Here is a 17,379-nt window from a genome sequence, read left to right as displayed (position 1 = left end):
AAAGAGGCAACGGATTTAGGAACTATCAGTAGCTACTAAGATGGTCAGGTGAACTTTTGGGAAATTCATGCAATGATGTCACTAGAACTCAACTATCAATGGTAGTGTTGCTAGAAATGAGAAAAACAGATATCATATACCTCCTCATACCAGCCAGGAGTAACACATCATCACCAAAGACATTGTGCTGAAACCACAGAAACAAAAATCCAAACCCTTAATACTAGTTTGTGTCCACCTTTCATGCCAATTTAGAGAAAGATGAGGGAAACAGAAGACCATAGTAACAGCTTGCCTTGTACACTTATATTCAATTACACTGGTCCTAGAAACACTGTCAATAATAGAATGCTTTCCAAATGTGAGGAAGCACTTGTGTACTTATTATTGCTTTCTTTTGCCAATATGGCAGCTTGTTCTAAACTCAAGTGCTTAAGCACTGCTTGGCATTTGAGTGCAGCTCACATTGGCTTTTCTATCCCTGTTTGTACTAAATTACATGAATGATTGTTCATACATCTGAATTAACCTCCTCCCCAGAACAACAGAGAGCTACAGTTTTCATAGTCATGAAACTGCATCTAGATATGTGTCTAGATATGGCAGGGACAGTTTTGTTCTGAGATCTGCATGGAACCTAATAAACATGACAACAGCATTTGTGTATTGGTAGCTTCCAAAATTGTACAACTTGTGTGTATGCATTGGCTATTTTGTAAGTTTTAAGTTTTTAGGGGCCCATAAAAAGGTTCAGCAGGTAAAAGTACTTTCTGATAAGCCTGGTGATGGGATACGTTCAATGCCTGGAACCCACTTGATAGAAGGAGAGAATGCTTTTTTTCTGCAAGTTGTCCTCTGATTTCCACTTGTATACCATGTGTGCATGTGTAGACACACACACACACACACACACACACACAAACACATTAACAAATAATATGTAAAAATGTAATTGCTAAATACATACTTTGAAAACCACTTGTGTGATGACAAGAGTTGGCTTTGGTGTCAAGCATCTTGAGTCTTTCAGTGGAGCTTTGAGAGGCCCCTGTCATTCTGTGTATGTTAGTTCATCTTGAGTCTCACTTTCTCCTCGGGCAAGGAAGATTAAATTACCATTCACTTGTCATTGTTGCTATTTGGTTTAGATCACTTGATTTTTGTGAGTTTCTATGGTAGATACTGGTCACCCGTGGCATATGACAAAATGCTCTTTTCTCCTGAAACATGGCCCATCAGCTGTCCAGGACCATTTGAACAATGTTTCTTTCCAATTTGAGTATTTGGCATGCCTGTTTGGCCTATGATTTGGTTGTATAAGAATCAGGCATTTTCCTTAGCCTAATCTTTGACCGTGAACTTTTACCCACTTTAGCATTGGAAGAGCACATATCTGGCTATAGAAGGATGTACTTCTTTCGATGGGCAGGTTTGTTTTCATCCTCAAGATATGCAGGTTGACCCACACATTGGCCTTTGGCCAAGTTCCCGTGTCAAGACAATAGAGATTTGATGTGGATCTCAATGGGAGATAAAATGATGAGAAACAACAGAAAGATAAGTTCTAAAGCATCACCTTGCTATATGTATTTCTGTTTGTCTTAGTCCTGGTGAGAGTAAGAATGACGATTTAAGGGACTATGGATGTGTGATCTCAATAGACTGTTTGGAAGTTCAGAGCTGGCCTAGTATAAGATGCCTCAAAGTCATTGCTATTCTATGGCCTGCATTTTTTTGGCTTTCAGCAAAATTCATGATATTAACCAGAACTTCTCTTAGAAATGGAGTTTCTCCGTAAGACGAAATAAACCCTTTCCTCCCCAAGTTGCTTTTGGTCATGGTCTCGAGCACAGAAATAGAAACCCTAACAAAGGTCCTAGTTAGTACACAAAAATCTTGTCAAGTTGCTGAGACCTGGTGAGTGTGAGTGCCCAGCTGGAGTGTGCATTCACACTCACACATGGAGCTGGAGGCTGAGGATAGCCGTGCCTGTCTGTGGAAGACTGGCCTGAGGCTGAGCTCAGCACCCCAGCATGGCTGGGGGTGGGGCTCTGGAGCTGAAGAACGGTTGGTGGTTGACAGTCGGTGAGGATGGGAAATTCACCTTCTCTTAGGGTTGTGGCTGCTGGTAGATTGCCTATGCCCCATTAATGAACTCCACCCCACACCCAGTCACCCCAGTCACATACGGTCAGCAGTCACTGAGCTCTATGGGGTTAATTAATTACAATAAATCTTTTAAAACAAAGTCCTGAGTGAGGTGGGTTAGTGGAACCCAGAGGGAGTTGGTAGAAAGTAGTAGAAAGTTGATAAGATCAAAATACTTCATTCACACATGTATGAAATTTCCAAAGAATAAATTTTTAAAGTTTAAAAAAAAATGGAGTTTCTCTAATATTTGTTTTTCCTTTCCTATCGCATAATTTTCAGATGTTTCTCTTTGTATTATTACTTTCTCTCCTAACATAGTTTATTCTAATTGATATTGGCATATCAATTATCACTGGACAAAAATCATATCTTCAGTTCAATGTGTCTGATTTTGTAAAATCATTAAAAAAAAAAAAAACATAGCCCAGGCTGTGTTTTAAAAACACTCTGTAACCCACTCTGTATCCCAAACTGGTCTGAACTGCCAGTCCATGTACCTCTCAAGTGCTGGAATGAACATTTTCTTTTCTTTTGAAATGGAAATATTCATATCAATAGTAACAAGGACTTTAAAAACCAGAAACATATTATGGACTTGTATGGGTTTCTTGAGAAAGACTTTGCCTCAGGAGTTTGTGTGTTTCTAATGAAATTTGGTTGACTGACCTCATTCAATCCATTAGTAGCTTATTTAAAATATTCTCTAGAAACCATAACAACCTGAAGGTTTATAAAAGGTCTGGTTACCTCACTTGAATTATCCAATCTTTCACTTTACATGGGGTTAACCTCATGATATGAGAGGCGCCTGTAACTTTCTCAATATTATATGTATATTTTCCTTTCCTCCGAGACTGAAGCTCACAAGTCACTGAATGATCAAAATTTAATTGAAAGCCAAAGCATCTTTTTAAAAATTAAATGTATTTTTTTATGTATTCACTTCACATCCACCTCACTAAACCCTCCCCCACCCCCATCCCCATCACTGCTTCCTACAATCCTTCGCCATTCCCTCTTCTCTGAGTGGATAGGGACACCCTGGGTTTGCCCCTATTCCCGCACTTCAAGGCATTGTGAAACTAAGGCCAAAGCATCTTAATCAAAATATTTTGTTTTATGATTCTGGCTTAATTTTTGGAAGAAACAATTGCAGTTTGGGAATTGCAGTAGGATGAAGCCAGGATGGCTTGTGACTTTGTTGTCTTAGGCCAATTAAAAATCCTCACAGGCTGCATGGACATTTTGAATACACTTTTCTCATAAAACCCAACACCAGTATTCTCTTAAATTATATAACAGCGCCACTATAACTTGGCTTTTTGTAGATTTTGCTGCATGTGAAGGGAATTTTCAGGGGAAACTATAATTTTATATAGATTTTTCATATGAAAAATGAATGAAAATATTTGAGATTAAAATCTGATTACTAAGTGCTTGCTGACAGGAGCCTGAGAGAGCTGTCTTTTGAGAGGCTCTGCTAGAGCCTGACAAATCCAGAGGTGGATGCTCAAAGCCAACCATTGGACTGAGTATGGGGACCCCAATGGAGGAATTAGGGAAAGGACTGAAGGAGCTGAAGGGGTGCAACCCCATAAGAAGAACAACAATATCAACCAATCAGACCCCACCAGAACTCCCAGGGACTAAACCACCATCCAAAGAGTAAACAGGGATGGACCCATGGCTCCAGCCACATATGTAGCAGAGGATGGCCTTGTTGTGCACCAATGAAAGGAGAAGCCCTTGGTCCTGCCAAGGCTGGACCCCCAGTGTAGGGGAATGTCAGGGTGGGAATGTGGGAGTGGGTGGGTGGGGGAGCACCCTCCTAGAAGCAGGGGGAGGCCCAATGGGTAGGGGGCTCTGGAGGAGAAACTGGGAAAGGGGATAACATTTGAAATGTAAATACATAAAATATCTAATAAAAAATCTGATTATTATTTGTGCTTCGATCACCTATTTTTAACTTTTCAGTGAAGATTTAAAAAAAAAATTCACAAAGGTTATTTAAGAATATCAATTGATTCTTTTTGAGTTAAAAAATACATTATTTTAGGTAGGGAGGTAGAATGTCTAATGTATCAGGCCCAACCAGATGGGTACTCCAAAGCACTATGTGATAAGAGTAGCGGATCTGGTAACAGAAGGTGGTTTTACTATATCTGCCCAGTCATTTGACCTTGGGAAAAATAATAAATTCTCTGGCTTTTGGCAGCTAATCGCTGATACCTATTCCAACTCAGGTAGCCTTAGGACTGTGCAGTTTTGGAAACATCTTAAAAACAGAAAACACAAATCAGAAAAGAAGAGGAGCAGGTCTCTATTACGTTAGGTCTCTCCAAATGCCTATTTGCATGCAGTTTTGAATGGAGTGAACTTATTTCTTTTGATAGTGATACAAACTCAAAGTATGGCTGGGATGCCATTGAGCTGATGACCCCTGTTAACATGGTATGTAAGAATTTAAAATAACAATACCACGCTTTCTGTTTTTGTTTTAACAGTTGGACCAAGCAACACTCTCCCTGGCTGTGAGGGAAGACTTTCTGGATAACACTACCGAAGCCAAATCTGTAAGTTTTACTCATGTTCAAGTACATGTCTTATTTGGCTACTGTTTGGTTCATCAATTGCTTTAAAATGTCTGCTTCTTTCCTGGAAATAAGCATCATAACTTCACTGAGAAGTTTCCTAGGGCAAGGAATTCTTCCTCCATGCACCTGTCCCCCCTTTCCATCTGTACTGTCCTAGATCACATTTCTGCCCACTCAACCACCATCACTTCAACAGACAATTAGCACCACTTGGCAAGTTCTGTGTTACACACCACCACTCCCAGTATGTCTTGCTCTCAAGAAAGAGTCTAAATTCATTTGAAGAAGCTCAAGGCTTCTTCATTGCTTGCTTTCAGCCTGTCTCTCCCAACTCACCTGTTTTTTGTTTTTCCTCCAAGAAAAGGACCCTTTTTTTACTGTTTCCAAACCCCATGTCCCTCAAATGATATGTCTCCACATTTTCTGGGTCAGAATCCTCTAATTCTTCAGCTTTCATGTATGCAGTGGCTTTACTAAGAAACCTTTTTTGCTTGCCTCACGTTATAGCTATTACATGTTTGTCTTCCTCACTAGAGCACACGTAAACAGACTCAAGCATTGTTTAGTTTTTCACTTGTATGCCTTTCCCCATCAAACGCCCAGTTTGCTTAGCAAGCCACCTTGTGTACTAAACTAGCTGAACACTTTTTCAGTAGACTTGGGAAGGGCAAACATTCTCTCCAATTAAGACTATGAGCAAGGCTTGCTGACTGAATTTCATTTATTAAAAGGCTGGCTATCTACCAAGAAACAGAGAGGCCTTAAGGTCAGTCACACAACAAGAATAGCTTACAGGGTCAAGGGTGTAAATTCAGAGATGAAACTCTGTATTTGATAGTTGCTAGATTTCTTATTATCATTTCTCCTATTCTCCCCTGAGCCAGGAGGAGAACTTTCTGGAAACTGAAACTGAAAAGACACAGGACTCCAATCACTGCAATCATCTTTTATTTCTTAGTGTGAGGCTGGGTAAATGGAGCTGGATGGGAATAAATCACACTTCGCATTAGTGTTCATGGATCAGATCCTCTGCTTTCAGAAAGAGTTCTTTCCCATTACTTTATTAAAGCATCACTTGCCTGGGAAGGAGACACCTGACCTTTACCTTCCTCTTCCGGACTCATTAGGAGATGTTTCTTTTATCCATAATATCACCAGTTACCAGAAAACTAGTTTGCTTGATGTTTGATGCCTGGGCAACTCTATCTGTCACAGAAATAGTACCCATGCACTCATCACTCTTGTTTTTCCTCTCAAAGTGGCAGGTAGGTGGCTGGCATTGCATAATGCTGGTTTCATACTCTGAGTACAAAGTGAAAAAAATGAAGAAAGCTTATTTCCACCTACTGTTTCTGCTCTTCTGTATCTCTAAACCATACTTCCTACCAGGCTGTTGTCATGGACACTTGCTTCTTTATCTCTTACAGTATCGGGATGCCCTTTACAAATTCATGGTGGACACTGCTGTGCTTTTAGGAGCTAATAGCTCTCGAGCTGAACATGACATGAAGTCAGTGCTTAGACTGGAAATTAAGATAGCTGAGGTAAGTCTTAGTTGCAAACCTTTTCTTTTCTTTTTTCTTTTTTCCCCCATGTCCTTTACTTTTCCTTATTTTGTAAACAATGCACACTGAATGAAAGTATACATTGCAACCAATGAACCTTCTGGGACATTACCTTTTGTATCCAAGGTAATAGCAATAGCATCCTCTTTGGGAAGTAAAAAGAACCATGACAAGAATTAAGAGCCCCTCATTCTTTCCACCTCTCTGCTTAAAGCCTATTCAGTGTCTATATGCTATTCTACTCTGGTCAAAGAATGCCTGCTAGCAAGGAAACCTCTTTTCATAGAGAGATTTTTGAATGGCCCAAATAGAAGTCAGATGTACACTACCACTAAGCTATGCCTCAGTGATGGAGGGTAATTTTAACTCAACCTACTTTTTTGTATCATCCTTACTTAGAGTGACTCTGACGAAATTTGAGCTCAGAGAGATTTATCAATATGGGATATGAAGTTGATGAAGACAATTGTAGCTTGAAAGCTGCCTTGCTGGTGCTACTTTGTATCTATCTTTCTTTACTTTTATATTTCTTTCATTTTTTTGTTTTTGTTTTTGAAAACCAAGTGTTCGTATGTAACCCCAGCTACCCTGAAACTCCCTAGTTACATAAGAATGGCCTGGAATTCACAGATATTTGCTTGCCTCTTCCTCCCAGAGTTCTGGGATTAAAGGTGTGTGCCACCACAACCAGTGGTGCTTAGCCTTCCATTCCCTGTTTTATATTACTTTAATGACTGTCACTGTGTCATGTATTATATTCTGAGTAAATCACCTTAGAGATACAAAGGGGAGGAGAGTGAAAACCAATTTGTTGGAGAATGCTAAATCCCAAATAGTTTTGTTTATAGAATGACTGCTTTCTAGAAGAGGCAATGTATTAAATTCCTAAATATTCTCATGTCCAGAGAGAATAAATATGGTGACCTTTGCTTGTGGAAGACCTTGGTGATCTTTTATAATGGAAGTTACTAAAAATTCTGAGTGCCAAGTAGTTATTGGTTTTATGTTCTGTAAATTGGTGGTGGTATGTTGAGGTACAGAGTTGGGATGAAGGGTTCCCAGAACCTATGTAGGGTCAGGAGTAGTGGTACATGTCTATAATATTAATGCTTCTGCTTTGAGATGGGAGGTGGAAAGATAATTCTGGGAAGCTCATAGACCTGCCAGTCTGGCATATACAGTGCATTAGCAGACAAAAAAGAGAATGCTTCAAACAAGGTAGAAGGTGAGAACCAGTGCCCAAAATTGTCCTCTGACTTACATACATGCACTGTTCACATGTGTGCCCTCCCAGTTTATTTTTGAAAAGGTTTTTTTTATCAAGTCTGTGTCTATTCTAGGGCGATTATCCTGTCCTTTTCAAGATTTTTCTCCCACCCTCCACCCCACTTTCTATTTCCTCTATTTAAAACATATTAATGAACCCTAACAATCACATTAAAATTTTATTACACATGTCACTTGAAGGTTGTGGAGGACTGTTACAGATATGCCTGGAAGCCATGTCTAAAGGCTATCTGAATTCTGGATTCCTTTTCCAAGCAAATAGGAAGGTCCAGAGTACTAAGTTGAACTGAAGGTGTGATAAATAGCATGGAAAGCCTTGCCTTGAGCCAGGAAGTTAGACCAAAAAGAAGTCTGAAAACAACTGGGCTGAGGCAAGACTGAGAATGGTTGAGAGAGCAACTGAAGTGACAGATCCATGTGTGGAGGGGACCAGGTGCTGGAGAGCTGAACACAGCTGTGAGACCAAAGACCTTCAGCCTGGAGCTGGGACTCTGAACTCACAAAGGAGAAGGAGGATGGAGGAGACATGTAGATATCCTCTGAGGCAATGATTTAGGATTCACAAATAGCAAGGAAACTGTAAGGGACTTGTTGTCTCTCTCCAATGGAGAGTGAGGGAGAGCCATGAAGGCATTGACACACTTCAAACAGAGGGGCAATTGCCTGCCATTCAGTTCCTATGATTTTGACTTGAAATATCTGTGGTGTGTGGACTTTTGGCCTGTTAGGAATGTTCCTCTCATTCCCCTAGTCTTCAGGTGACTAGGCACATCCAAGAGTACTGAGATACATAGTCTTCGGGAAGTTTTTGATGCTAAGGATGGAAAAAAAGCTTCATCAAATTCAAGTAAGTAAAGATCGCTATAGAATATTCCTCCACTCTAGCCCTGTCTGAGACACTAAACAAGGAGAGAGAGGTCTCATCCATGGAGTAGCACTGGTGATTGGTACCAAATGGAGTTCAATTACAAAGGCTTGTTAGAGAATATAAACCTTAGGCAATCTTAAATCAGTCCCAGCCATGGGGATGGTGATAATGGACTTGAGGTATGAGGATAGGACAGTTGTAGGTTAGCTGGGAGATGGCAAGATAAATGAATGCAAAGGAAAAGAAAGAGAGAAGGTCCTGGAGCAAGATGATGATGTGGTAAAGGCGCTATGGTCATCAGGCAATGCAAGTGATTAAGATGGCTCTTGAGGAAGAGTCATTGTTGCAGTTCTTAGAATACATACGGTAGAGGCTAGAAGCTAGTGAAATGTCCACCCAGGTGGTGATCAAATTTATACTTCCAGCAGTGGGAAATCTGAAGTTCAGAGAAAACGGTCACAAGTACCACTGATATGCACATAGCTTCCTTTTGGTCATTGGCCATTTTCCCCTAGAAGTGAAGGAGTTGAGGCCATTGTCTGGAAACTATAGGTAAACATGGAATGGTGATCTTAATTGGGCAACTTCTGCTTGATTGTCAAAACTGAGCTAGCAATGGACTTCGTCCATCTACATGGTAGAGGAAAAGAACATTCTGTAAACTCTTTGTACTGGGGACAATATTTCTTATTGAGGAGAATATGTAAGTTTCTTTTTATTTTCTTAATCCTGCCTAAAATACTTTTTTGCTTTACTTTTTAAATTTTTTCCCCCACAGCTAGGCATCACACCAAAGTCTTGAAAAAGTTGCTAATAATATACAGATGTTTTGGCACATGTGAAAGGGTGAAAGGCAGTCTTGCAATAATAAATGATTCATTTCAAAAAATAACCCAAATTTCTTTTTGACAGATAATGATTCCACATGAGAACCGAACCAGTGAGGCTATGTATAACAAAATGAACATCTCAGAGCTCAGTGCTATGATTCCCCAGGTTGGTGAAAACTCTCCACAAGAAATTCTGTTTCCTGCTATTTTATAAGCTATTCTATTTCATCTGTGTATAAAAGTTGGTCTTGTAAATCTTACTATTCATCATTTTGATTATCATCATTCTTTTCAACTATCACATACAATATCCTTGCGTGTGCAATAGGATTTCCCCAGTTGTAGGGAATACAGAAAGTTTTCTGATAGTGGCTTAAAACCTTAAAGACATTTTCTTATGGCACAGCCACCGGGACTAGTTGGTATCAGTCCAGCTGTTTAACGGTGCACAGACTTTATGTTTACATTTTACCCTCCTTCGGCTTTTTTCACTTGATTTGGATAACATGGCTACGAAGTGGGCGCTGTAGCTCCGCATTAGGGCAAGGAGAAGGGGAAAGAACACATGGACCCCCATGACTTTATTTTCCCAGGGTAAACAGAAAAGAACCTTTCAGAATATTCCTACATGGCTTGCTTCTAATTCTGAGTAGAACTGGGTCATGTGACCATCCCTGCTGTTGGGCAAGGGGTAGGGAGTTGGGTGCTAGGCAAGTAAGTAACTGGTTTTCAGGTTCATTAGTGGAGGCAGACAAGGGGGAAAGAGTTGGAGAATGGCCTTTAGGAAAACCAATACAAAGAACAAGCAGCATTTGTTTTAGAGACACATGGTGATGTTCTATAGACTGGAGATGTGTCATTGTGTTGTGACTTTTCCCCTCCTGAAATAAGAGAGTTTGCATAGAGGAGAAGTCGAGTGGTGTGTTGAGGCAGCTGTGTTAGTGTTTAGGGGAAGAGGGGGGATATGAAAGTTAGAGGGAGGGTATTGGAGGAGGGAGTGCAGGGGATAGAGGAGTGAAGTAAGCTAGAAGAAGAGATGGGCATGGGATGGGGTGTGACTAAGGGAGCAAGGTAGAGAGAAGAGTGTTTGAACAGATAAGGGACTGCATCATATATTAACACATGAGAGTATCTATTATTCTGGAATTTGTGGTACAGAATACAGGCTCCATTTTTGATGATGGTTTTAGGTAATGGTCTGACTTTGGTTTTTGAATAAGCAAAGGATGAGCAGTTTCATCTTTAATGATTTGGGCTGAATAGTTTGTGCTCAGCCTACTTTATTTGAATGTCTGTCCTCTTACTTGCTGCCTTAACATAGGTTTCATTTGTTTTCTCTATCCTCAGTTTGACTGGCTGGGCTATATCAAGAAGGTCATTGATACCAGACTCTACCCACACTTGAAAGACATTGGCCCCTCGGAGAATGTGGTGGTCCGCGTCCCACAATACTTTAAAGATTTGTTTAGGATATTAGGTGCTGAAAGGAAGAAGTAAGAACTTTCATGTGCATTTTACTGTGGCTTTTGTTTTGTCTTTAAATTAGAAAGGCCTTTATTTTTCATGTATGTTGAAAATTGCTTTTAAAAAAAAGTTATAGCAAAACAGTCATAGGGAAAATTACAGTGTCCTTTAGGATAAATAGGCTCACATCATTGTCTGGGGTAATTCACTTGCTGAGATGACAACAACCAACCAATGTTTTTGTACCATATTTGCCCTAATTCTTATTTCTCCGTACTGTTCTTTCTCAGAACAAAAATTGTTTATTAGTTTTGGAAACTAGTTAGTAATAATGTTATTTCCCGAGATTTCTATATAAATGTTTTTCCCCACAGTTTATTCTTGGTCTTTTATAGCAATTTTCCTTCTTTCTTGTTATTTGTTAGTCAGCAAGCTATTTTTTTTTTTGCAACAGACCAAATTACCTGTGTTGAAAAGGCAAGACTACTTTGACAGCTATAGGAAAAGTGAATGGGTGAAACGACTTTAGGGATAACCACATTTTTCTTACTTTAAAGAATGTTTAAGATTGTAGCTTTGCTAGCTTAGCACTATGATGAAAAAAGTTTCCAAAATTCCTGCGCTTTTTGTGTTCACTAGGCCACTGAGATTTGATACAGAAAATGAAAGGTGAACAAGCTTATAAAAATAATTTATTAAAACTAATTGCTGTGCTGTGATTAAAAAAACATTTTATCACTCAGATTTTGTCTATGTTGCCAGGAGTTAAGTTTCTTTTTAAAGGGACCAACAGAAGTCCTAGGAATAAAATATAGCATCTAATGCCCACCTCTATCCCATAGAAACATCTAGATTCCCACAAAGAGCTGCACCTGTTTAAGATATCTTCTATGTTCATTGACAACATACAGACAAAGCACAGAAGAAACAATAAATGCACCATTTAGAGAGAAGTAGTGATCCTTTAGAAGTTTGCTGAGTGAAGGGTGACTTTGACAGTGGGTAAGCATATGCTATAGCAGTAAGCCTTGATATTCCAATGTATTGTACAGGGCAAGTGACACCTGAAACATTTCCTTAGGCCCTATGGCTAAAAATACAGATGCCAAACTGCACTTCCCCCACAGAGTCTGGTGAAGTAGGTCTGCAGAGAGGGGTTTAGGAGTCTGTATTTTATTTTATTTTGTAAAAGACTTGTTTATTCTTATATTTGAGCATTTTGCCTGCATACATACATACATACATACATACATACATACATGCACGCATATATACATATACACATATACACACCTATATATGCATATGCAGTTGTGAGCTGACACCTGGGTGCTGGGAACCAAACTAGGGTCCTCTGCAAGAATAACCAGTGTTCTTAACTACTAAGCCATCTTGCTAGCCCTAGGAATCTGGATTTTAAATAGGCATCTCAGGATAGTTTTTTGATTTTTTTTCTTAGTGGAGTGGGGAAAGCAGGGAGGATCACAAAATTATAGATCTACTTTGTAAGTACTATCTAGCTCTAAAATAGAGGTTAAACATCCCTTATCCAAACTACTAGGGCCCAGAGTGATTATGTCCTTAATGAGATATCTTGGGAATGGGATCCATTTTTAAATACAAAATTTATTGTGTTTCATGTATAATGCATACCTTATGATAATCTTATATAATATTTGTAGCATGCACCTATTTTAACTGAGACTCTTCACAGGAGGTTAAGTATGGACTTTTTTATAGTGTAAAATTACTGCATTAAATGTAGATTTTGGAGTATTTTGGGTTTCAGGTCACTTGATCGTGGTCGCTCAACTTGTAGTATGAAATGGAATGCAAGCATTCTTCTACCTCCATATGGCATTAAGTTGAGCACATTTTAGATTCACAGGCTGATTTTCACAAAAAGGAGGTGTTTGCCATACCGTGTATTTATTGTTCGGTATCTATGGAATCAGTTTCTTCTGGTGACTTTGCCCTTCATTATAAAATAGTAAGAACTTTTGAAAATTATATGAATTTGATTTTCCCCAAAGCCTAATTTTAACCATAAAATTCTGGTGGTGATTATATATTTTAACTCTGGGACTTTTCATAACAACAGGCAGTAGGAAAAACTGTGACCAGAGTGTGACTGACATCTAGTTCATGCTAAATTGATAACTTAGACCAATGTGAACGCAATAATAATGGAAAAGCATTTATATGGAAGGCTACTTGTAGACATTATGCCCATAAAATATTTAGCTTAGACATCCTGCTAAAACCCAGATGTTTAAAACAGTTTCTTTTCAATAACCAGTCAACAAAAAAGTGTTTGTTCCATGTACACTTACGAGATTTTAAAATACTATATGTGTCTAGAAAAGATGGACCGTACTTTGCATACCACAAAAATGTTTCACATTGCTGATCAATCTTTTAAAAAAATTGTGTCTGTCTTCTTTTCTTCTTGCCTCTGTCCCCGCTTTATCTTTGTTTCTTCCCCTGCTCTCCTTTCCTCCACTTCCCTTTTTATCATAACTTTATTTCCCAAGTTCTTGTATGGTGCTGAGAAAAAAAAATGTGCCACTGAACTACATTCTCTGCTGATCATATTTGGTCCTTCCTTGTGTATGAAAATTCTAGTTGAGGAAAGGTCTTCTTGGGTCCTCATAGTTACTGTATGTGCCAGGTTCTGTAAAAGATGCCTCTTAACAGTGATTGCCCACTGTTCCTGCCAAATACGGTAGAATCCTTCTATGTTGTAGCTTGACCTTCCGTCTAGGATTGCAGTACTCTCTCCACTCAGCTAGTGGCTGAAGAAAGAGAATAGGTAAAGGCTAGTGTTTGAGAAAAGGTCTTCAAGTAGGATAAGTCAATTCTACCTACATTCTGTAAGATGTGACTTAGTCTTGTGACACATATAACAGTAGCAGAGCCTGGAAAATGAAGTCTATCTGAGTATCTGGAGGAAAGTGAGACTTTCTCCAGACATACAATTTTTCCTATTTATTTATTTATTTATAATTGTTTTATTTATTTACATTCCAAATGTTGCCCCCTTCCCAGTCCACCCTCCAAGAGTTCTTCACCCCTGCCCCCTCCCCTTTGCCTCTGAGTGGGTGTCCTCCCTCACCCACTCACTCCACAGGGGTCCCTGGCCTCAGTCCAATGGTTGGCTGTGAGTATCTGCATCTGTCTCAGTCAGCTGCTGCTAGAGCCTCTTAGCAGACAGCATTGCTACGTTCCTGTCTGCAAGCACAACATGGCATCAGTAATTGTATCAGGGTTCAGTGCCCACCCATGCAATGCATACCAAGTTGGGTAGGACACAGGATGGCCTTCAATCTGTGCTACACTCTTGTCACAGCATTTCTTTCACACAGGAACAATTCTGGCTCAAAAATTTTGAAGGTAGTTTGTTAACTCCATCCTTCCACTGGGAGCCCTATGTATCATATTCTATCTCCCCATTGGGCCATTTCGGCTAGTCATCCCCATTGAGTCCTGGGATCTTCTAATATCCCAGGTCACTGGGACTTTCTAGAGGTCCCCCACCCCCATTTCCCACAGATGTATATTTCCATTCATTCTCCTGACTCTCTGGACTTCTCCCCTGTCACCCCCACATACCTTATTCTGCCGCCCCATTCCCCTTCCCCTCCCCTCTTCCTCCCAGGTCCCTCCCTTCCTCTACCTCCCATGATTATTTTGTTTCCCCATCTAAGTGACATTGAAACATCTTCACTTGGGCCTTCCTTCTTATTAAACTTCTTATGGTCTGTGGGGTGTATCATGGGTATTCTCTACTTTTTAGCTAATATCCAGTTATCAGTGAGTATATTCCATGCATGTCCTTTGGTGTCTGGGTTACCCACTCAGGGTATTTTCTAGTTCTATCCATTTACTTGCAAAATTCATGATGTCCTTGCTTTTAACAGCTGGATAGTACTCCATTGTGTTAATGGACCACATTTTTCGTATCCATTCTTTGGTTGAGAGACATCTGAGTTATTTCCTGCTTCTGGCTATTACAAATAAGCTGCTATGAACATAGTGAAGCATGTGTCTTTGTCATATGTTGGAGCATCTTTTGGGTATATGCCCAAGAGAGCTATAGCTGGGTCCTCAGGTAGTGCAATGTCCAATTTTCTGAGGAACCTACAGACTGATTTCCAGAGTGGTTGTACCAGCTTGCAATCCCACCAACAATGGAGGAGTGTTCCTCTTTCTCTATGTCCTGGACTGCATCTGCTGTCGCCTAAGTTTTTTATCTTAGCCATTCTGATTGGTGCGAGGTGAAATCTCAGGGTTGTTTTGCATTTCCCTGATGACTAAGGATATTGAACATTTCTTTAAGTGCTTCTTGGACATTCAAGACTCCTCTGTTGCAAATTCTCTATTTAGCTCTGTACTCCATCTTTAAATAGGTCACTTGGTTTTGAGGAGTTTATCTTCTGGAGTTCTTTATATATTTTTGACATTAGCCCTCTATTGGATGTAGGGTTTCCGTAGGAAAAAGAGGTGATGGTACAGACAGAGAAGAGAGTAGGTAGGGAGGGCTGCATCCTTCGGGTTACTCACAGCTCTTCCTAACTCCATGTTCAGGTCCTATAGCCACAGCTTAAAATCAGCTGTGATAGGAATTCTATAAGCCATCAAAACTAACAAATGATGCAAATAATTTTTTTCTTGGAAGTCAGATGGTAACCATTTCCAGACTGTCACAAGGCAAAGGACGTTGTAGACGTCTTCCTCTTTTGTCTGCCGTATCTTTCCTATTGATTCTGATTTGAGGCTGTCCTAGAATTACTCCAAATTAGATAATTTGATCTGAGGAACAAGAGACTATGAATTAGAAGAGTATTTGTGTCTGTGATGTGTGTGTTTTTGTGTATGAGAGAGACAGAGAGAAGAGATGGAAGAAAAGACAAAAGAGAGAGAGAGAGAAAGAGAGAGAGAGAGAGAGAGAGAGAGAGAGAGGGGGGGGGGGGAAAACAGAAAGTTCTCCGAGATTTCTTTTAATGACATCAATTTTGTCCTTAAATGTTTTGCCTTCGTGACCTCAGTGTCTAGGGGAGGGATAGGGTTTTTATACCCAGTTTTACTTTGATGTGTAATTTGTTGGTCCAAGGACTATTTCGATAATTATGTATGAGGAGGAGGAGCAAAAGCAAATTCAAATGGGAAGATTGCGCACTTCTTTGAAAGCCTCTTGACTTTTGACCTTTCCTTTCACCATATGTAAATGGGGATAATACTAGCTACCTACAGCACACTATAACAAGGTATTTTATCTCTTAAACATAATATAAATGCAAGCTTCTAATACTTGAGAACATGGAGGTGGGTGGGTATCAAAAGCTTCTTAAGATAGCAGCACATCTTCTGAGTTAGAGGATATAGGGAAGAATTTCATATTGCTGTCCTAGTAGTGAGCTTTTGCTGGGATGTTTTTCTTTCCTTTATTTATTATAATTTAGGGAAATTACTGTATTTTGAAAAATGCTCTTTGGACCAAAAGAAGGATATTACAGGTAATTTTCATTGACTGTTGCTGAGTCTGATTTTGGTTTTGTTTAGTTTTGTTTTTGATGTGTGTAATCATTAGGTGGCAGTGATTCAGTCATTATGGCCATCTCTGTTCCTGTCGTGGTGATATTATCTCTCCTAAGCTATACCCCATAGTGTTTTGAAGTCAGCAATTTTAGAACACATTAGTGTAGGCATACATTTTTTGCAACCTTCTTTTAATAAGAGTTCTCCTCTAGCCAACCACCCAGCAGTGGTAGTGGAAGAGGTGTGTGGAAAAGCAAACAGGCTTTAGACAAATGTGGGTTTAGGCTAGCCTCCATGATTTATTACAGTGGTTTTTTTTGGGCTATATATAGGACTTGGTTGGGCAAGATATTTTTTCTTTCTTTTTTTTAATTTTCTTTTGTTCATTACATTTTATTTTTTAAAAAATTTTTATTAGATATATTTCTTTACTTACATTTCAAACGTTATTCTCCTTCCCGGTTTCCTGTCCATAAGCCCCCATTTCCTCTCCCTCCCCCATACGGGTATTTCCCCTATACATCTCCCTTATTGCCCCCCCCATATTACCCTGCACTGGGGGTCCAACCTTGGCAGAACCAAGGGCTTCCCCTTCCACTAGTGCCCTAACAAGGCTATTCTCTGCTACATATGCAGTTGGAGCCCAGGGTCAGTCCATGTATAGTCTTTGGGTAGTGGTTTAGTCCCTGGAGGCTCTGGTTGGTTGGCACTGTTGTTCTTATGGGGTTATAAGCTCCTTCAGCTCTTTCAATCTTTCCACTAATTCCTGTAAAGGGGGTCCTGTTCTCAGTTCAGTGGTTTGCTGCTAGCATTGACCTCTGTATTGGACATGCTCTGGATGTGTCTCTAAGGAGAGATCTATATCGGGTCCCTTTCCGCATGCATTTTTTAGCTTCATCAATCTTATCTAGTTTTGGTGGCTGTATATATATGTCACATGTCGGGCAGGCTCTAAATGGCCATTCTTTGAGTCACTGCTGTAAACTCTGTTTATTTGTGTTAGGCCTTACTCTAGAGCTGGTGATTTACTTGGCCTGTTGTGGCCTGAACATCTGCTCTTATCAAAACTCTCCAGATGAGTT

The 17,379-nt window shown here is 39.8% G+C and overlaps 1 protein-coding gene across 1 annotated transcript in view; it reads left to right on the top strand.

Moving 5' to 3' along the window:
- Window positions 1-17,379, top strand: part of Phex (phosphate regulating endopeptidase homolog X-linked) — a 202,065-nt gene that overhangs the window by 46,126 nt on the left and 138,560 nt on the right. The window contains exons 8-11 of the mRNA XM_032890280.1: window positions 4,656-4,724; window positions 6,173-6,289; window positions 9,378-9,461; window positions 10,643-10,788. Coding sequence (XP_032746171.1) covers window positions 4,656-4,724; window positions 6,173-6,289; window positions 9,378-9,461; window positions 10,643-10,788 — 416 coding nt within the window. The remainder of the gene's footprint in view (window positions 1-4,655; window positions 4,725-6,172; window positions 6,290-9,377; window positions 9,462-10,642; window positions 10,789-17,379) is intronic.

The sequence above is a fragment of the Rattus rattus genome, chromosome X, assembly GCF_011064425.1.
Source record: "Rattus rattus isolate New Zealand chromosome X, Rrattus_CSIRO_v1, whole genome shotgun sequence".
In the NCBI taxonomy this organism is placed as follows: Eukaryota; Metazoa; Chordata; class Mammalia; order Rodentia; family Muridae; genus Rattus; species Rattus rattus.
Note: the sequence above shows the minus strand (reverse complement) of the source record. Positions and strands in the feature narration are given on the sequence as shown.